The sequence below is a fragment of the Lepidochelys kempii genome, chromosome 2, assembly GCF_965140265.1.
Source record: "Lepidochelys kempii isolate rLepKem1 chromosome 2, rLepKem1.hap2, whole genome shotgun sequence".
NCBI classification, from domain to species: domain Eukaryota; kingdom Metazoa; phylum Chordata; order Testudines; family Cheloniidae; genus Lepidochelys; species Lepidochelys kempii.
Window position 1 is genome coordinate 267273165 of NC_133257.1, and position 25811 is coordinate 267298975.

Below are 25811 nucleotides of genomic sequence, written 5' to 3' on the forward strand. Positions count from 1 at the left end.
CAAGGTTGAACATCTAGAAGCTTTATTTCAATCCTTTACAATAGTAAGAATCACAACGTCAAATCAGGAAATGTTGCTAATGGAGACACCAGTCTTGTACAGTCAACAAGGAGGGTGAAACAAAGGCAGAAGTAAACCAGTACGAATTCACTCCCTGGCGTCAGTACAAAGGGTTTGCACTCCCCCTCTAGTATTCTACCACCTCTCCCAAGTAGCTGGAGTCTCAGCCTTTACATCCATGCAATAATCTCCCCCCTCCCGATTATAGGATAATGTTGTATCACTCAACATTACAGCAACAGTTGGCTGCACAGTCGCTGCCAAAACTGGACAGTTCTGTGCTCTCCTCAGTCATTATGGTGCATCTCATGTGACGCGGAAGGAGCCTCTGCATAATATTCCTACAACACAAAAATGTTAATACTTAACCCTTAGAGAGCATCTTATACACACTAATCCTACCTCACACCTCCACTGGGAAGTTACTATTATTATCCCCATTTTGCAGATGAGGAAACTGAGCCCAAGAGGTTAAGTGATTTCCCAAGACTACAGAGGGAGACAATATCGAAGCCAGGATTAGAACGCCAGTGTTCCTTGCTCCTAGCCCTGTGCTCAGAGCATACCTGGCTCTCAGTCCACCCCGCTCTCCTACTTTCCTTCTATGCCTTTTCCACCATGTACCTATGTTAAGGGATTACTGAGCCTTCAGGCAATACCAAATGCCGGAAAGGGAAGTCAGCAGAGGGCTGGAATAAAGGAGTCTTGACTGATCTTACACTAGATGCCATCCTGTATTAAGTGAGACTTTTGTGAGAAGGAAAATATATATATATTGTAGCTAGATTGTCAGTGGCAAAGGGCAACAAAAGGTGGAGGATGCTTTCCACAGCTTTCTTCCATAGTTCTACATTTATCTTGGCTTCTACTGCTTGTCAAACTCCTCTGGGAAGCGAAGAATCTTCTTGTGAATTCCCCCCCCCCCCCCGCCCCATACACAGAAACTGCCCTTGGGCGGAGTGACAAGATGGGAGAGGTCACATCTTTTATTGAACCAACTTCTGTGGGTGAGAGCAAAGCTTTTGTGCTCTGTGTAGCTCAAAAGCTTGTCTCTCTCACCAACAGAAGTCGGTCCAATAAAAGATGCGACTTCACCCACCTTGTCTCTCTAATATCCTGGGACCAACACGGCTACAACACTGCATATACTTGGGCAGAATGACATTTCTTCCACCCCAAAAAGATGACACTTCTCCAGCCAACTAACCAGTTACTCTTCCTACTGAGCCTTTCCACAGTGGTCCAACAAAAGCTAAAGAGGTTTTGGCATTTTCTTTCCGTCACCTGTGGTGGAACATGGGGCATCCTGGCAGTTCGAGAATCTGGAAGACACCAAGTTCTCGTGTCGGAGAACAAAATTCTGCTCAGAGGGCACCAAACACACAATGGTTCTAGTCTAGAGCCTCATTCACGCTGACGCACTACTCTGTGTACAGGGGACGACAGCAAGGATCAGCACAGAGAACTACACTCACCTAGCAGTAAGGGACCAAGAATGACAACAGGAGGCACACTCAGGCTGTAGCCCAGCCTGTGGGGCCAGGTGCTGCACAGCCCTGGAACAGCAACGGCCAATGCAGCCAGACCATGCAGCCTCCTGCTGTTGTGGCCCTGAGTTGATCCACCTGTTTGTTTGAATATCCTTTGTTTTACAGTATTAAAGCCCCACTGAACTGTGTATCTCACTGTCAACTAAACAGTCCCCAGGCACTGAGCAGCCAGCCATTCCCACCGAGGCCCTGCCTGCACCCCCATGCCACATGCTGGTGTGTGAGAGAGATCAAGTATGGAAGGTGGAACCAAGAGTCATCACAGAAAAGGAACCTCCAAGCTCCTGCAGGAGTCACTTTCCAAAGAGCCTATTAACCTCACCTCTTAGCCTTTCACCGCATCAGCCATTACAGACATCTCAAAGCCAATCCCAGCTTTAATCACAAGCCCAGAAAAAGATTCCTTTTCCCCCAAAGGTAAGAGTTGTCATGGCCCTAGGACACACATTCCCCTCTAGCCTTGCCATGGCTGCAATGGAGCTGCTCTTGCTAGCAGGGTGGATCCCCATTTCCAGCCCATCACACACTGCCACGGGGCTGCTCTGCTCTGAGACCACAACAGCAGGTTGCTTTTATGCCCCATCCATCGTGAGTCAAGTCCACTGTAGCCTAAAGCTTCCTGTCAGATGTGCTTACGAAACCCAACCTGACAGCCACCAGGGAAAAGAACGCCAACCCCAGCCCACCTGTCCCCTGGCTGTACCAAGCCATGCCAGCTTCTTGCAGATACCTGAAACCCAGGGAATTCCTTTGGTTTCTACAAGGGCATCTCAGGCCAGGAACATTTACATTCAAGCCACATTTAATTCAGACTCAACTCACCACTTTTCAAAAGGGAATTTACTACATAGTCCTAGGATCAACCCTAACAAGAATACACACAGATCGCTGGCATTATTCTACATCCTGCCAGTTGAACCCTGCCCAACTGGCATCCCTAATGTCTGGGAAGAGGAGCCTGGCTCACGAGAAGCCTTCCGTTTTACATGGGTCATCTGGAGAAGATGCAGCTGAAAAGAGAGCCTCTGGCTCCTTCAAGCAGTGCAAGTCAACACGGCTCAGAAGCCTTTCCCCACACGGGGGCCAATCCTGCTCCCACTGGAGTCAGTGGTTGACTGCAATGGAAGCAGCATTGAGCCGTGAGGGGCAACAGCTCATGAGTTTTCAATTAGTGGGTCAATGTCCCAAATATTTAAAGGCAGACCAGGACTAATGGGATTTTCAGCTTCTCGGCGAGATTTTCCAACCTGCTGCAGAATAGACAGTAACGCTTCCCGCAGCTTTCATTTTCAGGTCTCAGCATAACTCAGCGCTTGCTCCCATCCCTCTACATAGGAAACCAGAACCATACCAACCACACACACACACACACACACAACTATTCCCAGGCTAACAATACTTACAGCTATTTCTTTAAAATAAAATCAAAAATTCTTCGTAAAACTGACGCTGTCCTAACAAAACCAAACTGGTGTATCTGGATCTAGTCTAAGTCACCTAAAGACAGGCACAATAAATGTTAGAGAGAGTGGCACAGAAGCACAGAGAGCTCTTAGCGTTCAGCTGAAACCTGTGAGAGTTTGGGACGGTTTGTGCACATTTAGAGATAGGCCTTCGCTCTGCTGCAGACCAATTCATTGGAGAAAAGCAATCAAGAGGGATGAGGAGGAGGTAAAACTTAACTCTTAGCAAAACAAGTTTTTTTCTTTTTTTGCAATCTCAGAACATAAAGTGCAATGTTGCTACCTGTCTTCCTATCATGGCCCCCGAACTAAACACTCGCCACCCTGTGAAATCGGTAAAAAGGACCATCAGACACATCCTGCCTCAATGGCTTTACTCTTCCCTGTGGTCTCTAGCAGCATGAAGTGAAAAGAACGTGGTATTTCAGCTTCCACCTCTCTGAGTAATTCAGAAGAAAACAAATGAACGTTGGCCATATGTATCTGGAGCACATGGCTGGATTTTACAGCAGTGGCTGGAGTCTGTTATCAGCTACTCCCGCACAGGTACCTCGCTCATTAGTGCGCATTTCTCAACTCCTGGGTCTGGAGGGGAGCCCCAAGCCTGACTTCAGATTACCACCAATCCCAGCATCTGGTGTTAAACAGGAATTTAGCTAGGGCACCACACACCTGCAGACACAGGACTGAAAAATTCTCTTTGGGTGATGTGCACCTACCCTACTGCAGAAATGCGCCAGCCAGTGCAGCCCTGTCAGGTCTCCTATTTCAGAGCAAACTTCCATTATTGCTTTGGGAAGCAAAGTCTGTGCCTTTTCCTGTTAAGGGGATTGACTCTTAAAACCATTTCTCTGGTTCAAATACCCCCTTCCCGCTCAATCCCAATTCACAGATTTAAAGAGATCTTGTTAGAATTTAGTAACAAAACGTAGGAAGCATCAGAGAAGGGGCAGTGATATATACCGGGAGGGGTACATGCAGGTGGATGGGTCTTTCTTGATGTTTATAGAGATCTGAGCCAGCACCTGCAGAGCCAGAGCGGCTGTCACAGTGCTTCAGGGCATCACAACACAATTCAACCATTTTACCCTGGGAGGGTGCTTGATATTGAATAGGTTTCTCCTCCCTTACTGAGGTAGCAGGACAGCAAGTGCAACTGTCTATGGGGCCACCTCCTAATCCACCCCACAGGGAGCAATCTTTCAATGGATGGTTTGGCTATTACTGGCTTACTGGATATGGTGCTGCCCTGGCTGCCTCTGGTTGTGCAGCCTCAGCCTTATGTCTCCAGCGTCCATCTCTCCAGAGCAAGGTAAACATTGCAGGAAAGAAAAAAGGTTACGAGAATCTGAACCCCCTCGGGATGGACCCTCAAAACAAGCATTGAAAGATGTAAACAACTATTTGGAACTTCCAAGCAAAGAGAGCAGGAGAATTTGATGAGCCCAGCAGCTTCTCCCTGGTCCTAGGGTAGCATGCGTGTGGCATGAATTGGAGAGGAAAGGTGGTAGTGATGGGGAAGAGGGGAACAGAGGGAGTTTTATGGAGAGAACAGGGTATATATAACAGCCCCTTTCAGGTGCAAATCTGCATTGTTTATTCAATTTCGTATTTAGTGGAAAAAGCACTTACAAGACTAGCAGACCACTTGGATGCAAACTATTACATTTTAATGCCATTTTATTAGAAATCATGCAAACTTTAATATAAAAAATACAAGTGCAATAAGAATCTTTGTGTGTAAATACAGATTCCGGGTTATCGTGTCACTGTCAGCTTCCCAAAGAGAAATATTCCCACAAGCAGAGGAAGCTGTGGGCTCCTCTCCGCCCCCCATACTTCAAATTGGCCAGCCCCCTTAGCAGACGTCTGTCGTCAGTTAACTTTGATCCCTGTGTTTTGTTATTCTGCTTTTTGCTTTAAGTTAGTTTGATGACTCAAGAACACCAGATTTTTTTTATATACATTTTGTTTCTTTAGTGTCATTCGCAACATAAAACAAGGAGCTCAAACCACAATGGTGTGTGATCTCTTGACAAGCCAGGGCTGTACCGCCTTCATATTGTAAGCCTGCCTACTCTGCCCCTCCCAACCCTTCACGGACATTCAGCTCTCCCTCTCTGGCTCCCTGAATGGGAGGCGGCTGTTCACTTCTTCCCCATCCTAGCCTCCCACCAGATTGCATCTAGCCAGGTAATCTGTTGACCCCTACATTTAACATTTGTTAAAAATAATACATATCACACTGGATCCCTTGCATCAGAACACACACCCTGCATTAACCTGCAACATATTGTTTGAAGCAGCTTCCTGACCTGATACCCTGACCCTGGCCTGATACCATGGCAAAGAAAAAAAACGATCAACAAACTGTCTGTGGCTATTCAAGTTAATAAATATACTTTGCGCCTTTTGTTAATCCAACAGAAGCAACTACAAAGGTGCCAGGGCATCCTCTAGGGCTTGGTTATTTACCCCGATAGGAGGTTCTCTAAGCATCCCTTTAGCATCACTTGTTGCAGTCAATACAAGGCTTGGTTGAACTGTTACAGTAAGAGATTTTTTTTTTAGCACATTCTTATGCCTTTCCTTTCAGACATGGCTTAATTACATGAATTTGCTCCATCATTTAAAAATATTTTAAAAAACAACACAAAGAAAAACAACAGTTACAATTGCTGGATATGTCGATAAGAAGCCAGCACTGCAGCAGCGGTTAATGTCTTTATTCCTATGGTTAGGGAAAGAAGGAAAGAGAAAAGGAAACTTAGCATGGTCATAGCACAATAAATCATCAACACTTCGTCACAAAAAAAAAAATGAAACGGTTAAAGTCAACAGTTAAAACAGCCTAATGTGTGTGTATAATATAGATAATCATTAAATAGGAACAGCAGAAACTGAAGCAGCAGGAGGAAAAGTTAACAAAGAGAAAGATCACAGCTTATCCCCATTAACTCCGGCCTGGCTTGGGCCACTCGCAGCACAGCCCCACCACTTCCGCCCAAACGCAGCAACAGAATGAGGCTTGGCGCCCTCCCCAGAACGAGAAGTGGCTTTAAGCACATGTTTAGTCTAGAGCTCTCCAGCTGCCTGTCCCTAAGAAACACGTCATTCAGACTCACACTGATGTCCTCCTAAGAGCAAGAGGATTGGAGGTGAGGAGAGGATCACCAGAGCCTGAGACACACTGGGGAAGGTAGAGCCACTGTCACAATGAAATGAACCTCAGATTCCTGGGCCGTATGGGCGAACAACTACATTGCCCTGCTGACAGACAGCACCACTGAAAGGGAAGCTAGCCCTGCTAAAATGCTGTCCCCTTCCCACCTAAAGCCAAGTGCCGGGTTAAGGGATCCAAGCTGAGTTACTCTGGGAAGCACATGGGAGGCGGGGTGGGTGGGGACAAGTCACAAGCCTTGCTGAGAAAGCACCGCAGAAAGGTCTTCTGCATGGGGAGCCGGCTGTTGCAGCGGTGACGAGGAGGCGATGGAGCCCAGGCTCTCGCTGACGGACGTGCTACACCAGGGGGAAGTGCTGCTGGAAAGGTTGGGGGATTTGGAGACGATGATGTCCGCTCCGTGGTCCGTGCGAGCCTTAGCCTTCTCACGGAACATCAGTTTGTGGGATTCAATCTGCAGCGACACAAGGGGGTAGGTGAGATGGGGAGAAGGGGAGGAGAGAGGGGGCAGGGGAGCGGAGGATGATACCATAATGTCATCATTAGATGCCTGGAAAATAAAAGGCAATTTTCTTCATTAAAAATAAGGCAAAATTGACAGAAAAATGTAACTTTAAGCTTAAATCCGTTAGATCAACGTCCACAGGCTGCTCCGCCCCTGCTGCGAGTGCTCGCCCCTCCCCGCCCTGCTGAGCTGAGAAGAGAGGAAGGCACGAGCACTTACTTGTTTCTTGTATCTGAGTGCCGAAGCTCTGAATTTCCCTTTGGTCACCACCACCCACAGCGGGCGCAGTCGGCCCTACTCCATTCTCCCGCATTTCACTGCCTGCCTGGGACGCTGTCACGTCTCCATTCTGAGGGGCCTGAGCCAGCAGCGCTGCCTCTTCACTCCCCTCAGGCTATAATGAAACAAGGGGGTTGGGGAGGACAATGCCGTGTCAGTAGAAGGATGGGAATGAAATGGAGTGAAATGAAGAAACTACAGTCAGGGTGCCACCAAGAGCCCTCCACACGCACCAAGATGGGGGGTGGTTAGAAATGCAGCAGAGAAGCGCTACAATCAACTCCCTGGTTTCCTGAAAACCCACCTGTATTGAGCAGCTCTTCAATCAGAGCAACATCTGGCAGCAACGTGCTTCAATAACCCACAACCCCAGCCAGCCTCACAAAACCTCACTGGCCTCCTGCCACATCTCAGCTAGCTAGTCATAGCCGACACTGAATGAGCGCTCATATTATTAAACATCTAGTCATTTCCATGGAACACGCAGTACATTCACATGGAGTACCAGGCTAGCAGCAAGAAGACTGGAACAAAGTGACACCATCACCCATGAGAAGACTACCAAGCATTACCCTGTAGGATTAAAAGCGAAGGGACTTGTGAAAATAAGTAATCTGAGTATATTGCAATGAGACAGTCTCCTTGATTTGATTGTTTCTGTTGCTTATTTGCTTACTTGCCAGATTAATAATCCACAGTGGATCCCACACCCACAAAGGCAAGTTAGCACAAAAGACCACATCCTTGCCATACTGGCTGAAGCTGGTCTGTGGTCATTTGGTGCAGCTCTTCAAGGGATAGGATTCTGTTTTGTGGCATGTTCTCCTTAACAAGGGTGATCCTATTTGGAATTGCTGATTTCCAGTACACTGCTCTTGGGAAAATGAGTTTACACTGCTAAAATAGAGCTGTGGCTTCTTCAGGGGAATGCAGAATTATCTGGAAAGCCCCTCAGCAGATGTGACTAGCAGCAAGGGAGGGGGCTGAGAAAAGACGAGACACCATCTGGAAGCAGGCTGTGCTCACAGGAGCAGAGTGAGCACTGCAGACAGAACTCATCTGTACTGTGTATTCTCTGTATCGAGGGGTGCTGTGGATGGTCCTGACTAACAATGAATGCACTCCATGATACTTCGGCCACCATCCTGCTCCTGCTCACCATGTTCCTTTGGAGAAAGCCCTTACAAAATGGGTTCCTCAAGCGGCCAAGGGAATGCATTTGGAACAATGATTTTGCCGTTTCCTTTCAGAGGATCTGAGTGGGGGCTGAGAAATCTTATTGACTATAGGTATGGCCATTTCCTACACTGCCTAGTGGGGCTGCAAATCTAGCAATAGCTGGCAATTCCCCACCACTCTCGTGCAGCCTCGACAGACAGTGCACCCGTCTGACCCCCCTTTCTGGGGTTTAAACCCACATGAACACAACCATAATTTTGGTACCTAGATAATTCTGAAGGAAAACACACAGAAACTTGCAAGGTTCCCACCTCTACACCACTCTTCTGCAAGCAGAGCAAGACCAGCTGTCTTGCACCTAACACCTTGACAGACCACTAGAGGGCAGTTACAGTCAGAAAAGTACCTTTCTCACTCAGTTCTGTGCATCTGTGATTTACTGGTTTAAACAAGGTCTGACTCCCGAGAGCCCTGTACAGCCCACAGAGCTATAGATGAACAAGCTGGACAGTCTAGTCTGCCTCACACACTGGCAACAGAGTTAGATCAGATCTGACAGCAGGATCAGTGTTGAGGGAAGAGGTACTAGGCACGCTAGGCTCTCGCACACCCAGGCGAATGTCCAGCTCTGACAGGGAAATCACAATGCAAGCTGGGTGTGGAGGTGACAGAGACACGATCTATGGAACCCAGCACCACTGGACAACACTGGCCATCAGCAAACAACCCGAGTAGAATTAGTGTCGAGTATAAACAGCTGGAGCAGCCTGGCATAAAGTAGGACAGGGATCAGATTCTAACCCCTACCCTCACATAGCAGCTACGTTTATACCTGCTTAAAACCATCTGCCTGCTAAAGTCGGATCGTCTGGGAGCTAAAATTAAGTTTAAAGGATTCAAAAATGGAGGAAACATCCTACTTGTCCCTCAATTAATATGGTCGGCAGTGTCTCAATTTTAATGGGGTCTATTTGTATCCTTGTGTGTGTGTGAATCCTGCCATATCTGCTGTTATCCCAGCCCCTCCACAACCTCCCTGACTGCATGCCCTTTGGAACGGGGACTGTTTATGATCTTGTTGGATACAGCACCTACCACAGTGGGCCCCAACCTACATGGCCTCTCGGTGCTCCCACAACATAAATGTCAATCACGAACAAATAGGATTGAAACAATGGAAAGCGAAAGCATTTGGAAGGGGATGCTTTTCTCCAGTGCTCTCCCCAGGGGCTGAGGTGCTGCTGCCCTTTGTGCTGGAACACCGGATTCCTTCCCATGCCATAGTGCTTAGAACTAAACCTCTGGTGCCAACGAATCTACCCGAATGTGTGAACTCCAGCTCCATTCTCGTGTGTATATGGCTTGGTACATTAGCCTGCACAGTCATAATGAAGAGGTCATCTAAATGGGGGTGATTTCCCACCCCTAAAAGCAGACGCCTCATGGCTGTAGTAAAGCTGAGAGATGCACCAGTGCAATTTATAGAGCTGTGGCTGAGGGTAGTTTGATGTCCTTGTGGTGGAGAAGTGCTGTACCAAGATAGCATCCCAACTCTAAAGCAAGAATTCATTCTTACAGTTATCCAGAGAAAGGGTTCAGAGCTAGGTTTAGTATGAGGTTAACCCCACCCATGGAGGATTCTACCAGACAGACAGATTCCTTGATGTAGTAAAATGCGTATTTACAGCCCAGAGCACACTGATCTCAGCAGCTCTGTTTGGGAGAGAGCTTCCAACTAGCCATTCCAGTTGCTCTGATTGGTGCAATAACGAAAAGTTACACAAACACTTAGCCAGGACGAGTGAGCTGGTATTCTAATATCACAATGGAGGGAGCAAAAGTCGGACACAAGTCTTTCCTCTCACCCATGCAACAATGGATCTGATTATAGATCTAGCCTAAAAGGTTAAGCCTCTTCTCAGACCCTCTAGAGGGAGGGAGACAAAATTAACCAGGCTGCTCTCTCAGAGCAGTAGTTTTCACGCTCTGGATCGTGACCCGTTTTATTGGGGTCGCTAGGGCTTGCGTTAGACTCACTAGGACCCGGGGCTGAAGCCCGAGCCCCATTGCCTGGGGCGGAAACCGAAGCCCGAGGGCTTGAGGCAAGGGTACGGCTCCAGCCCTACATGGGATCGTGTCATAATTTTTGCTGTCAGAAAGGGGTTCCGGTACAATGAAGTTTGGAACTGCTGCTCTAGAGACATGTGGTGGGACCCATCTAGAATGGATACTGACATGGTTCAGAGCTCTCTCCCATTTAGCCCTTCCTTGTTTTCTGGATTTAATGACAGAGTGGTTATGGAAGTGATGCTGGGAATGAGTAAATGGCCACAGGCTGACTGAAGGGGGCAACTGGGATGCATTAGCAACAAGACAGGGAGCTGAACTGAGCTCAAGAAAAAGAGCAGAATGACACATACCTTCATTGTGCCTCCTGCTGGCACGTGTCCCACATTGTCCAGAGAGCCCACTTTTGCCTGCGCCTTCTCCTTGAAGTTCAGCTTCTGGTTCTCGATTTTGACATCTCCTCCCCCTGGAACAAGAGAGGTGGATGGAATTCATTATTGGTTTCAGAACAGGAGAGCACTTGGAGCAGAGTCTGACCCAGGACCTCCCTCCTCCTCCTGCTCCAAACCCACCCCCAGAGTTCTGCGTTAAGCCAATTACTTTGTAGCGTGTAGGGTGGAACAGTGCATTAAGTGTCTCAGCTTTTCACCAACTGAGGCCTGGGCTCAAATCTGATCATTGTCAAGATGAAAGCTGGTGAACTCCACCTCTGCATACAAAACCACAATACAAGCAAGCATGAGTTCCAGAGTCCAACCCTGGAGATGCCCCTGTGCAGAGAATGCTGCATGTTAGGACGGGTATGTAGGAGGAACTGCACATTACCACCTTCATTATACCAGAGGTGCTTCCAACTCCTCTCCTCCAAAGGAGGACAGTCAATCCACGTTTAAAATGTCAAGGTCATTTCTGATCGCATCCTCTAACTTCCCACTCACATACATGTGCAGACACCTCTCCTTCCATGTCCTTTGACAACCTCATCTCATTATTTAAGTGGATGTTTGCAAGAGATCCACGACCCGATCTTGGTGTAGGATTTTTTGACTCCCTTTCATTCGCTGCATTCCTCCACTAGTTTATCTAGTTCAAAAAAGACCTAGATAAGTTCATGGATGATAGGTCCATCAATGGCTATTAGCCAGGATGGGCAGGGATGGTCATGTCCCTAGCCTCTGTCTGCCAGAAGCTGGAAATGGGCGACAGGGAATGGATCACTTGATTACCTGTTCTGTTCATTCCCCCTGGGGTATCTGGCACTGGCCACTGTCGGAAGACAGGATACAGAGCTAGATGGACCCTTGGTCTGACCCAGTCTGGCTGTTGTTATGTTCACTTATTTTCCATTCCCTCTTCATCTCCATCAGTTGCAACTGTAAAACTGCATCCACTAATCACTGTTTTCTAGGGCAGGAAGACCTGCGGTCTAGTGGTTAGCATTTGGCACTCTCACTGCCACAGCTTGGGTTTGATTCCCAGTCAGAGAAAAGTGACTTTATATTAAAAAACCTTCAATTATTCTTCACTTGCAATTTAAACAAATCCAGACAGGCTCCCATGACGCTGCATGAACAGCTCAGGAGGCCTCCGTCTGTCAGCAGTGCAGCCAACAGCATGACCCATAGAAGAAGGAAATCCTCGCTTTACCCTCTTATGTTTGATAGTGCTGCACTCTGCTGGAGGGATGGAAAGAGGCCCAAAGACCTACTTGAGATTTGTGGCAAGTTCTCAATGAACGTGGGAGGGCTGCAACCCCCATCAAGTAACAGGGGACGTGCAGTGTATTGTTCTGCTTCCTCTAACAATTTTATTAGAAAACTGTTCATATAGTGAAACACTGGCGACAATTTCAGCCCTCCAGGGACATCATTAAATACATAAGCTCCTCAGCATTTTAAAAGAATTTCTGAGCTTTGCATGGGTGAACGGAATCCTTTCTGGCCAATGGATTTTATCCCATCATTTTGGCCACACAGAATTGCTTTAAAATGTGACATAACAGATAATTCTTGCAGGACTATTGTGTTTTAATCAGCCCTGGACAAGAGCAGTTATTGTAGTGTAGCGTACAGCTTGTTACTGCAAAGCACTGAATAGACAGAGGCCAAGTTTGTGACACTATGTTCTCCAAGTGGGAGAGAGTTTTTGATGCACTGAACCATGATGTTTTGTGCACAAGGTTGAACTGCTTTCAACCCAAGAGACTTTCAGGCTGGGTCTGGGGATGTCTTTGGAAACAAAGACTAGCTTGTAGTGTTCATTTTCAGGTTTGGTCTGTGAACTCTGTTTTCTTCACACAGGCATGTTTCATTACCAGGGGACTCTTCTGTGCGGATGATTGTCCCTTGCTACTGAAAAAACCAGCAAGACAAAGGCCTGGACCATACTCTTTGGGCTTACTCAAGGGTCGGCTTGATCTGACATGAAGCAAAGTTTAGACAACTGGCCTGCAGCCATAACACCTTGAACTGTGATCCTGTCAGCATTTCAGCTAAAGAGCGGGTCTGCTCAATGAGGAGTCCAATGGAAATCTCAGACACTGGAAGAATTGGTGCCTCTGCTGTGTTGTCAGTGGGGAACAAAGGATTCTTGCACATGCATTCTGTAAAGTGATTTAGGATCATTTCAGGATAGGTGTTCTATAAAGTATGGATTGTTACTGTGCAAAACACTAAAAGGTCTCCTGCATCTGTTCCGGAGAACTGGAGAGAGACTACTTCACCCTTCTCTAATGCCCTCCCTCTGAGGATCTCATTAAGCCTCAAAACCCTTGAAAGGCAGGTATCTCACCATTTTAGAGTTGGGGAAACTGAGGCAGATGGGTTAAGTGACTTACCTTGTTCTAAGCTTGGCTGTAACAATGACTTGCTATTTGGGGCAAGTCACTGCCACAGCCAAACTTAGAACAAGGCAAGTCATTGTCACAGCCAGGATTAGAATCAGGTCTCCTGATTCCCAGTCCCCTTCTCTAATCAGGAGATCATGCTGCATCCATAAGAAACTAGATACTTCCCTTCAGAATGCCATCCATCCACCTCACTTGCTCCAATTGGGATCACAGGTTCTGCCTGAATGACATGCAATATTCACTAACTGACAAAGTGTGAGGGTGCACACTAAGAGTTTTACCTGGCTTGTGTTTAATATTTGTTTTAGAGCCACACTTTGAGGACACTTTGGAAATGTCAACTTTCTTGCTCTGGATCTGCACCTACAGAGACAGGAAGGAACAACTCAGAACAAAGAAACATTTCTTATGAAACTGGAAACCACTGTCCCACCGCAAAGGGCAGTTTATATTTAATGAGGTCTTAATCTCCCCTTGCCACACTTTTCCCATTAATCACCTGGCTGGTAGGTGTCAAATAACATTGCTGATGTAGGTTTCAAGAATTCTTAAGAAAAAGGCAAACGTTCATTAGGATTATCAAAAGCCCTGTCCCAGCCAACAAAGGGTGAATATGTGCAAGTAGAAATGTGTACTGAAAAAAACAAAACCAGTAGAGATGGATAGTGACCAGAAATGAGTGTCTCATATGCCATATGCATAGGAATATTAAAGTTTGACCAAAGAGGCCGATTCCACCCCCAAGTTCCCCAGACTGTTTCTACCCAACACCAGCCTTGACTTTTAAACCTGTCCCATGTTGCCTTCAGCCACGTGCCAGGAGAGAAGTTATCTGGATTGGTCTATTTGGAGCAAGGCTATCCTACTGTGGTGCCAAGCATATACTAGAGGCTTCAACTTTCTCTCTACCATCTTCAGCCAACACACCAAGATGTGGATCCACCTGATGCTAAGTCTGTTTCTTTTGGGCATGTTGACAGGCATGTGCTGCTACGTATGGGGATAGACTGCATCACCACACCCAGGACTGTGTCTTACTGCTAAGAAAAAAACAGGCTGGATGTGGGGGTTCTCTGAGATAAGCTATGGAAATATATATCTTTTATTTACTGGGTTTTATTTGCTGCAGCAACATCATCACAAGGTTGTTTTCTTGACAAATCTCAAACTACACACATATGGGCCTGAACAATACCTGACTGGGAAACCTCTGGAAAACCAGCAACAGCAGTAGTGTAAGTGATTCAATAGATAGCCCTCTTCTGGGTCAGTAATGAGTCAACGTCCCAGCATGAAGTTAGCATAGGGTTGCTGGTGGAGATGCCCTCTTTTGGAATAGGTGTAAAGCCAAGGCTGTTGCTACTTTAAGTTATTAAAGATTTCACAGCCTTTTCCCCCAGAATAGGATTTTAACCCCGATACCTGGGCTGAATTCTAGCTTCAGTAACTACACTGTGCCTCGTGGAGTTTCAATACCATGTGACTGTCTTCTCTTCCTACCCATAACCTGCTGTGTAGCATTGCTGTGTGCCACTAAACAGTTGACCTATTCCATCCCAGAGGAAGCTGCATTTCAGTGGCAAATGAAGTTATTCTTGCCTGGTTAATTTGTAAAATGCTGCACGGAAGATGTTATATCACCAAGATTTCCCCGGCAAGGAATTCATAACTTCTAGTTACTTTAATAGGACTAACTTGTTGGGGGGGGGGGGACGACTTGGGGAGATCCTCTTCTCTAGTACCTCGCTGGCTTGGAATATTTAGTATCAGATTATCCATATAAACAAAATAAAAGTATTTCCTTAGTATTGAGTTCACCTCTTTATAAACTAGAGAGAGAAAGTGAATGAGGTAATATCTTCTATGGGACCAACTTCTGTTAGTAAGACAGACAAGCTTTCACAGAGCTCTTCTTCAGGGCTGGGAGTTTATAAACCATTGCAACTGCCATGCTGAAGCCCATTAAGAGCCTACTGAGAAGCTTCATTGTGTGCACATGTATTTGTAACTTGGCGTGTGTGTAATTGTGCAGATTCGTTTAGTGCTTGCATAAGGTGCTGGATTCGATACTCTTTTTGTTCACAGAATAGGTACAGTCCACACAGAAGTAATATAAGCTCCCTTTATATTGTCCCATGCCAATGTCTCTCAAACCTGACCTGGAGGAGCCAGTTAGCCCTCTAGGGGTTAGAAGAGAGTTCAGTGGCCATGGTCCATTCAGTCTTTGGTCTTCACAGAGTCTGCCAATAAAGTTGCCGATTAGTGATGATGGCTTTTATGATATGATGTTTGGTGAGAACTGGACTAAGATTCTGTCACTTGGCTATTTGAATGGTAACATCTGGACACATGAACGAGGACCTTGAAGAAGTCATTGTGATTTCTCACAATCTTTAGGGTTGTGGACAGCTGTTTCTTTTAAGAGTCTCAATTTCCCACTTCCTACTAAGGCTATGTCTACACTACGCAGCTTTTAGCCACTACAGCCGTGTCGCTAAAGGCGTGCAGTGTAGCTGCACCATCAGGAGAGAGCTCTCCTGCCAACAAAAAACTTCCATCCCCAACAAGCGGCGGTAGCGTTGTTGGCAGGAGAGTGCTCCTGCCAACAACATGCTGTTCACACTGGCACTTTTCCTCTACAAAACTTGTGTCTTTCGAGGGCAGGGGTGTGCGTTATTTTTAACACCTCTGAACGACAAAAATTTTGTCATTCAGTTGTCAGTGTAGACAAAGCCTAACTTGAATTATTGAACCTGTCCCTCTAAAGGCCATGTTCTCAGACTCAGGGGCCAAAGTTAAGTGCTGATTTAGTTGCCTGACTTTAGGCACTCTGGGTAGGAAGTATGACTAATACTTTCCTTTAGTTTTTCACCTCTCTAACCCTCTCTCCTTCCACTCTCCATTAGCTTTCAAACAGGGTGGTAGCCTCGAGACACCAAAGAACCCACATGCTCTTAGAAGAATTCCGAATGATCGCACCCAGACCCTTTGACAACAGGGATAAAATGAATATACAGGTAGTCCTCGGACTTATGACACAATTGATTCCTGAAAATCGTGTCTTAAGTTGAAAACATCGAATTTCCCATAGGAACACTGTTGGACCAAGCGTCAAAGTCTAAACCAATGTCATTAAGTCGAAACAGGATGTCAATTTATAAACAGCGTACGTGCCATTCGTTGCAACTATAACGCTGTAAAGTCGAGGACTGCCTGTACGATGGATTATCCAAATGTCTTACTCCTCGCTAGATTTAAACTTACCGTAGACATTTCATTTCTATTGCTTTGCTTTTGTATTTTTTCTCCTTATTTATAAAAGTATAACAAACACTATTTCCAGGTAAAATCTAATGCTGTGAGCTTTGGGGTCTTTCTGCTAGACCTAATGAAAGCAGTAAAATAGTCTACAGCCTTCAACCTCAACTTCTCAGTATCCTGACAGTCAGTCACCACCCTTGCACATAGGAGGCAGGGCAAGCAGGTTCCCCCTACCCACCCCCAATTTTTTCCCCAGAAGGTAATTGAATGAATTGGCTAGCAAGTTCCAGTCACTTCTACCACAGCAGACCTTTTTGTAAAATGACAACACTAACCCTGAATCGCTAGCTTTTGCTAACCACTCTGCTTGCCCCAAGAATGCCCAACAGCCATTACTGAGGAAAGAGTAGCACTGGAACCATGGACTTTTCAATCATTCCCATCAGCTGCATGGTTAAAAACTATAGAAACAGGGAGCTTCTATGAGCAGATGCAATGAGAGGACTATCTCATGCTGTCTGACTGGACAGAAAATGCCTTAGAAGCGGACACCTGGTACAGTGCCCAGGAATAGCGGAGGGAATGCAAAACGGACAAAAGGAAATCCAATCATAAGAAGCCAGGTGTGCCAGTCTGGCTCTTCTACTCACATTGGTACTGCCTGGGCTGGGTTTGGGGGCGATGGACGGCTGGGAGCGGCTGCCTGAAGCTGGCTTTTGGGCATTTGGAACCTGAAAATGATAAGCACTTTATTCTCTGTTCTTAAAGTGAACAGCTTAACTAGTGGACTGAGGAGAAGAGATGTAGTGGTGACAGGAAGAGAGACACTGGGAGAACAAAGAGCTGAAAGAGGATACCTCTTTTCCCTAGAGCTGGAAACATCCCCTAGAGGGGATAGAAGAATAGTAAAATGGAGAGAAGAGGACAGTTTTGGTGGTTTATTACATGGGATTTTTAATATAAAGTGAAAAACATTCCCCGCAACCCAAGGTTTTATTCTGTAACATGTCTGTTGATAACAGAGGAGGAAAAAGTACATGAGGCCCAGCCAGAAATATACTATACAAAACACCACTCAACAGAAAAGGAGTGGTTTATAAAATAAAGCCCCTTTGGGTGCATAACAGCTGCTCTTTAGCAGTACAGATGAAAGAACCCTATGGATGCCAAGCACTGGCAAAGTGAAATGTGAGACAACCCCAGCACAAATATAAAATGTCTCGGCAGTTATAAATCTTGAAGAGAACAAAAGCCTGATTAAATGAAAATTACACCTGTAGCTGTGCTCTTCCTACACCCGGAGAAAAGGTTGTTCTCCACCTGTGAAAAGGATGACTAGCCCTTGATTTAACAAGCTTTTTTTAATAAAACCCACAACGAAGGTCTTCAGGATCCTCTTGCAGTAACTTATGAAAGAATTTGAATGCAAGAGTTGATGCATAACCATGCACAGGCATATTTCTCAAGAAGGTGCTAACAGCGCATGACCTGCCCCACAAGCAATATTCGAGGCAGCATTTACAGCCTCCAAGTCCAGCGAGTGGCAAATGCTCAAACAGGTGACAATGCACTGAGTCCATGGCCAAGCACTACGTTTGCCTCTAACGGTTGACTATTTGCAGGCCAAGAATGCAGGTTTCCTCCCCACTCCATCCTGGAAGAGACCCTGAAGGGATTTAACTTTAGCTTTTTTAAACAGCATTGCATTAATAAGTTTTTAATCCCACAACTGCATAGAGCAGGGGTGGCCAACCTGGGGCTCCGGAGCCACATGCGGCTCTTCCGAAGTTAATATGTGGCTCCTTGTCTAGGCACCGACTCCGGGGCTGGAGCTACAGGCGCCAACTTGCCAGTGTGCCGGGGGGCGCTCACTGCTCAACTCCTGGCTCTGCCACGGGCCCTGCCCCCACTCCACCCTTTCCTGCCCCCTCCCCTGAGCCTGCTGTGCCCTCGCTCCTCCCCCCCTTCCCCTCAGAGCTTCCTGCAAGCCACAAAACAGCTGATCGGGAAGGAGGGGGAGGCGCTGATCGGCAGGGCTGCCCGTGGGTGGGAGGCACTGCTAGTGGGGTGGGGAGATGATGGGGGGCTGCTGACGTATTACTGTGGCTCTTTGGCAATGTACATTGGTAAAGTCTGGCTCCTTCTCTGACTCAGGTTGGCCACCCCTGGCATAGAGTCAGTGGAATGGAGAAGGGAAAGCCAGGACATCACTATAGGTGACACCCCACTCAGTACAGGGATTCTGAACTTCAACAGCGATAGCTGTCAGTGTGTTGGGCACAGGGACAATGGAAAATTAGCAGCAGCAAGAAACAGACTCTTCCACCTAGTCACCCTCCTTATTTAAAACAGTGGCAAAGTTGCTATTGCTACGAGCATCCACACTCTGCATTCCCAGAAACTATCACTACTTAGAAAGTAAACAAACTCTGGCACAGATAGATAGATAGATAGATATTTTTAAAGGTAATGCAGGCTGTGTCCACTGGGAAACAGGTGACCTGTCAGGTCAACACAGGACGTCTTTAAAGCGCATGTTTTTTTCAGCATCCAGATGGGTATTTGGCATTGCTCCGATCACTCAGCTCTAGGTACCTAGCAATACTATCTCCATCTGAAATCCACAGTGTGTACTCAAAGTGCGTATACAACCATCACAGTATTAGCTCGCAACACCTCAGCAAGCTCACCTCCCTATTTCCAGTGAAACCAGTAGCCTTGAATGTTAGAAGTCGCTCTTAAGTTAGTAACTAAACAAAGATTGGAATCTTACATCCCCAGAAGTGTTTCAAAGTCCTTCTCCTGATGCAAAATCCTCCTTGCTTTAGGTCACTGGGAAATGGATCGAATGCACGGCTGTGAAATGTAACATACGCTCACACATTTAACCTACTACAGCTCAGGAAAAAGTCTACCTACACATCTCCCAGAAATCTTAATTCTGCCGTGCTCATCCGCCTGAAACAGAATATTCTCAAAAGTCTACATAAAAAAGCAGAACAAGAAGTTAGTAGAAAGACAGCTTGTCCAGAGTCCATACTTACATTCCCACCTCCAGGGACATGCTTAATATTGTCCTTGGAACCACACTTGGACTGAACATGGCTGTAGTTCGCTTTTTTGGAGACTATCTGGACCTAGAGTGTTACAGAATGGAAAAACAACACAAGGGAAGAGGACTGGTTAGAACGGTCATACGGCAGGCTGGAGTGATGCTGTAACATGGTAGATAAACAAAGAGCTGTGTTAAACTTCAACCCAACTTCAGCATTACATGTGAAAGAACTTGAAAGACAGAGAGAAAAAGAGTGAACAAACAAGGAGAGGCAGAGTACAGCTAAGCAGACAGTGGCAGTGGTGACAGCTCAAGTGCTATTGTGGAGGACAACACTTTCTTAGCATATTGTACAGACAAGCAGTACAAGAGCGCCTGGCTGCCAAGAAGACTCTATATGCTAGCTTCCTTAGCGCATGTTCAGCCATGCATTCCAGCAGTGAGAACAAACATGGCTATCTCCATCCCTTCATTCTCACACTTTCATCTCGTTGATCCAAGTCACTGCCTCCGACGACCCACTCACTGGTTAGTCTCTGCAGTTTTAAACTGTTCCAGTTTGCCTGGGAACGACTCAAATCCTAGGCAATGCATCTGAAAACCTCTCAGCAGTATAGCCTAATCCTGAAAGCAGTAACTACATGGAAGGTCGTCAAACCACCAATTTAACTTAATTGGCAGCAGGTCTGATGCCAGCCAGATACGGGAGAAACAATGTATCTAACAAACAGTTCCAGACCCATTAAACACACAAAAAAGCCTAAGGCTATGAACCCTCAAAAGTTAAGTGAAAGCTACAACTCTACTCTTTAAAAAATAAATAAATAAATAAAATCAGTTATGACAAGCCCCTGAGTTCAGTCCTAGAGGTTACTTACGGTATAGCATGTTCAGAAACACGCATGGTACAAGAAGATAAATTAAATACGGGGTGGAAGCTTTACCTCCTACAGTAGTTTGGTTTTGTACACTGAAGTTATCACCTGTAGCTAGAACCACCAACATGGATTTTTCAAATGATACTTGCCAATTTAGGTAGATTGGATTAAGTGCAACAAGGACCCTCACATTTACCCTGCCATGGAAATTTACCAGCTTGCTGGCTCTAATTCAGAGGAGCAAAACATTTAAGAGCAAGACCAATACCATCCTATACATATATAAGGTCTACCTGATGGTATCTCAGGAGATAGCACCAGCTCACAAGTTAAACTTTCACTGCCAGCCCTCCTCTTCTCTACTCCTTTCCCCCACATAGCTCAGATCTGGGATAAGACTTCATGACAGAACTTCAGGGTAGGAAGCCAACAACTGGTAACCACCAGCTGTGAGGGGTTAGAGAACAGTATTCTTGAAACTAGGTCCAGAAAGTTACAGGGAGAACATTAAGTCACCAGTTCTCCATACTTTTTTGTTTGAAAGTGCCAGGACCATTGATCCCGCTTCCTAATCCCAGCATCCATAGATGCATCCATAGAGAAGGGAGGTTTTCCTCACAGAAGACCAGCCCATCTTAGAGTTACAGCCCATCTAAAAGTGAAGGCAGAGCACACCACTGAAGCAATGTGTAAGTCAGGCCTTGAAAAAAACTATATGTGAAGTCAGCAGGAATACTTCTGACTGTATTTTACTGGCAGTGTCACAGGACATACAGGAAAGATGTGGAAAAGGTGCACGTGGGGAAGGGAGGGGAACAGTGACACTGACAAGAGAAAGCATAAAAGCTAAATAGAAGGGAAAGTGACTCAAATGGAAAAAAGTTTCCCTTTCATCTTTCAGGGATAAAAGACTGAAACAAAACTCACTTTCCCATTGGGCTGCTTTTGTGCACCCTCTTTTGTTACAGTTGTTTTAGTAGTAGCCATTTTAGAGACTGCATTGGGTTCAGACTTTCGCGCAGCACCGGCTGATTCTGGTTTTTTCTCTACTTTAGCCTAGATGGAGACAAATGGAGGATGATTTTAACCATGAGAATCAAAGTAAATGATGGGAGGAAATGATGGAATTCCAATCAACAACCAAGATAGATTCAGTGGACTGGACAAGCCAGGGAGAACTTTTTATAAATCAACATGTTAAAATGGTGAGACAAGGTGGAATCTCAAATCTAGAACTGGTAAAGCAGAAGGCACGGTCTCACTCAGACAAGCGAATCTCTTGAAAGATCCCTTCATGCATCAGAATTTTAGCGCTTCCTAGTGGGGTAGGTGGCCACGGCTCTGTGGAAGAATTATGCCCGGCCTCATAATAACTGAACAGTTGTGCCAGGTTCTGTCCTACAGTATTTTTGCTCCACAGGTCTACCTGGAGACTTCCTCCCACCTCTGAAACCCTACTAAGCGTTCCGCTGGATGGGTCTGCCCTGTATTCCCATTACTCATCTCCCTCACCACCCTACCGTGGCTCATGCTATACATTATGCTGCGTACAGCGATGAAGAAACGTTACCTGATCCTGTGTATTAAGATTTAATCAATCAAGATTGGTGCAAAGGCAAAAAGTTGCAGTTAGTTCAACATGAGAATGTGCAGGTTTGGAAAAATTCAGTGTCAGCCTGAGAGGCCCATTTTCCCGCTGATTTCTTACTTGTTAACCAATGCTCACCGCAACAGGCAAGTGTACTCAAAGCTGAATTTTTTAAGACCAGGGCTTCTGCAGCAGCTCTGTACCCTGCTGAACCAATTAATAATACAGCAGTAACACAGGCAACACTTCTCTGTTTATTAGGACACTCCCAAAAGAAGAATAACTTTGAAGACTTTAAAAGCCCTGCAAGAAATACAATGATTCTCTTTGACAGACAGTCTATGTTAACATACACTCTAACCTACTGCTATTATGAAATGGAAATGATCCAACAAAATAAGGGAGTACAAACAAGGGAATACATTGTACAATGTCCCTTTAACAGACAGCCCTGAAGTCTAGCCAGAAAGCTTTCCACGCTTCTGGAATTCTTTTGACCAGATTTCTGAAGGACCTTAATGGTGTTAGTCAACCTCCAATCTAGTCTCAACTTGCATTCAATTTGTGAGCACTCCTCCCTTGGTTCTCACTTCCAGGTCCTCCAGCCAGGTTTGGTTTACCCTGTTTGGAAGCTTCTCCCTTTGTGAACGCTGGCACAGCTTTCCCTAAATGGGCAGACATTCTCGGTCATTACTTAGATATCTGCTTTTTATGCACCCCAACACATACTCATGGAAGCACTCTTTGGGCTCCTTGGCTCTGAGGGGTCATGACCATCTACAGTTATAACATGCCGGACTTTTAACAGTTCGGTGGTACCTTCGGTGATGTGGTTTATGGTATACTACAATGCAGCTCATGACTGCCCTTATGATTAGTGTGCCTTTCAGAGACTAGGGTTCCCATCAAAAAGTGCTTCACCTTGGTTACAGAGATCAGAATGGAAAATCAGTTTCAGGAGACCACTCCTCTGTATTAAAAGCAAGGGTGCTGCAATTTGCTCCATTTTACACAAAGTAAAGCCCTCGGACTAAAGGCAAGTTGCTAATTCAATACTTGGTCACACAAAGTTTGGGAGTATCTGTTATATGATGTCTGATAATAGTTTCATGTTTCTGCATTTACAAGATGTATAGGATGGAAATGTTAATGATTGCCCTCTGATTAAAAATCAATACACATTAATCAGTCTAATGTCTGACCCTTATAAGGAACTCCATAGAAATATTCCAAGGCTTTTCTCATTCAGAGAATCACAGGGAGAAAATTAATTAGCACCTCTGTATTAAATGAGGGCCTCAAGGTATGTCCTACCCCCTCCTTCAACCTCGGCATCTACTTTTTCCCATAGCAGTTCTCTCAATCCATCTCCCTCTTCCTTAGTTATCTGTCTGTGGCCACCAGAGGGTGTCCTGAGAACAGCACATGCTGCCCTATCCACCTCTGCTTCAAGCCTAACCCGTACAGCACATTGCTCATGTCAACAGAGACAGTGTGTCCTAAGACTTGCTCCTGAATCCAGATCTCCCACGTAGTGGCACATTACTCTACCTGGTGTACAATTTTAGCAGTCCCAAATCCTCTTCTCAAACAGATACTCTGAAAATAAATGAGTTCTGAGCTTTCACACAAGCTAGTCTTCAGATCAGGAGTGTGGCTCTGTTTCTCCGTATCAAAGAGTTGTGAAATTTTGTTCATATTCCAAATACTTCCATGAAACCTTTCAAAGTGTATTTCCTCTATATGCTAATGGTGCTGCCTTGTGCACATGGGGAACCTAAAAGGAGCTCTGCAGAGTCTGAATATAGGAAAGCCAGTGAGCATAGAGTGACTGAAAGCAGTGAGAACTACCAATAGCTCTTAAATGCATGTGAGTAGTCCTAAAAGCTGACTGAGGAGACTTACCCTTCCTCCACCAGGTTGGTGTTTAATGTTATCTGTTGATCCGATTTTGGATCGTATGTTCTTCAGGTCAGAGGCAGAAACACTGCTGGTTGGGCGAGGTGGCTTGGGAACAGTGCTGGTTTTAAGTGGAGCTTTAACTGTTGATGGTTTTTTAGCTTCTGGAGTTGTACTCGATGCTGTGGTGGGTCTGGCTGCAGCTGGCTTGGGTTTGGGGCGGCTGGTGGCAACTCCAGGTGAGACAGGAGTACCTGGGGTTGTTGCAGTGGGGGTAGTGGCGCTGTTCTTCACAGAGTTTGCAGGAGCACTCTTTGGGCGGCTCAGGTCTGCTGCAATAATCATAACAGAAAGGGAAGTTTGAGTAAATATCAATCAAATCAAGCAGACAAATACCCAACTGTAAAGATACACAGTAACATGTTGATTGAACACATTTTTGTAGTGAAGTAGAGAAGGATTTAGATGCAGGAACTGAGGGAGATTACCTGATGGTGACTTCACAGTGGTCTTCCTGGCATCTGCAAGCTTTGTTTCAGTCTTGATAGCTAAAGAGTACAAAAACAGTCAACCTTTTCTTCATGCTTTCATTGTGAACAGATTCATTGGTGTTACTGGGAGTGAAAGCCAACACACAGACCGACCCTTTGTGGATGCTGGCATAGCTTCCATGAGTGGCCAGACATTCTCCGTTGCTTCTTAGAAATCAGCTTCTTCTGCATCCCCAATGCATACTTGTGAGATGCAAAAAAGGATGACTGCCACTCATTTTAGGGCTAGCCTTTTTCCTACTATTTAGAGGGAAACATCAAAGTTTCTCATAAAATCAGCTGCTCCCCATGCCTGGGTGAACTCCCTCTCATTACAAAAGCAGCATCTTATTTCACAAGATATGGTACAACTCATGTCCTTCAGAGAGAGACTCAAACTCAAAGTCTCAGGGAGGCTAAAGAATGTCATAACATGGTTAGGCCTCAGGATGGTGGGTAAGGGTCGCTTTGTTTTTACTTTTATTCATTTTTATATAATGGTTTTCCCACATCTCTCACCAATTGCTTGCTAGTGACATTCAATTGACACCTTTAATGACTCCCCCTCTCTGCTTCTCTTAAATCAATTTGGGGCCTTCTCTCAACTGTCTTCATTTAATATCAAAAGCAAAAATGCATCCCTTGGCAAACCTGTTTATCTCTAAACTTTGCCATCATCTCTAACCTGACGATAGTTTTGCTAGATTATTTTCTGACATATGAAGGTACTGTACCCAATACAAGGTACTATTTTGAACCTTACTATGATGGACAAAAATTAATTATTCAAGAGATTGGAAGTTGGTGGTTACCAAGGGACCAGTGATCATGACCCGATTACATTCAATGTAGGCAAACAAAAGACAGTCCCAAGCAGTAATATATACACTTGGTGCTTCAAAAAGGCTAATTTCCAAAAGCTGAGGAAATTTATGAGCCAAACTGATTAGGAAGAAAAATTTAGACAGAAAAAAGGTAAATGAAAATTGGGAGTTCTTTAAGAAAAGGTAATTAGATGGCCAAAAAGCCACAATTCCCCAACCAAGATAGAGGACAACTTTGGCTGACAGCCCATCCTGATTGTGGCAAATTGAAGTGAGCAATTAGAAGCCCAAAAAACCAAAAGAAATATATAGCAATCAATATAAATTAGAAGTTATGAAGTGCAGAAAATTGATAAGGGACACTAAAGACATCAGGAAAATTCCATGACTGGCAGGACTAAGCACAACAAGAAGGAAGTGGGTTGGTTTGTTTGTTTTTGTTAATAGATCAGCAACAAAATAAATACTAGCAATGGTGTAGGCCCATTACTAGATGTAGATGGTAACATTGTTAATAACGATGCAGAACAGGCAGAAGTGTTCAATAAATATTTCTGTTCTATATTTGGAAAGAAGCAAGATAATGTACTCACATCACAGGAAAATGAAGTACTTTCCAGCCTATTAGTAACTAAGGAGGATGT

General features: G+C 45.4%; 1 protein-coding gene across 9 annotated transcripts in view; it reads right to left on the minus strand.

Moving 5' to 3' along the window:
* Positions 1-25811, minus strand: part of MAP4 (microtubule associated protein 4) — a 276274-nt gene continuing 250463 nt past the window's right edge. For 5 of the 9 annotated variants that reach the window (XM_073329157.1, XM_073329156.1, XM_073329162.1 and 2 more), the window contains 9 exons: positions 24302-24361; positions 23820-24145; positions 21254-21382; positions 19438-19530; positions 17044-17124; positions 13414-13495; positions 10638-10750; positions 6979-7153; positions 6715-6804 (listed from right to left, as the gene is read on the minus strand). In XM_073329157.1, coding sequence (XP_073185258.1) covers positions 6797-6804; positions 6979-7153; positions 10638-10750; positions 13414-13495; positions 17044-17124; positions 19438-19530; positions 21254-21382; positions 23820-24145; positions 24302-24361 — 1067 coding nt within the window. In that variant the 3' untranslated portion in view covers positions 6715-6796. The other 4 variants (XM_073329155.1, XM_073329159.1, XM_073329158.1 and 1 more) reach the window with 4 other exon arrangements.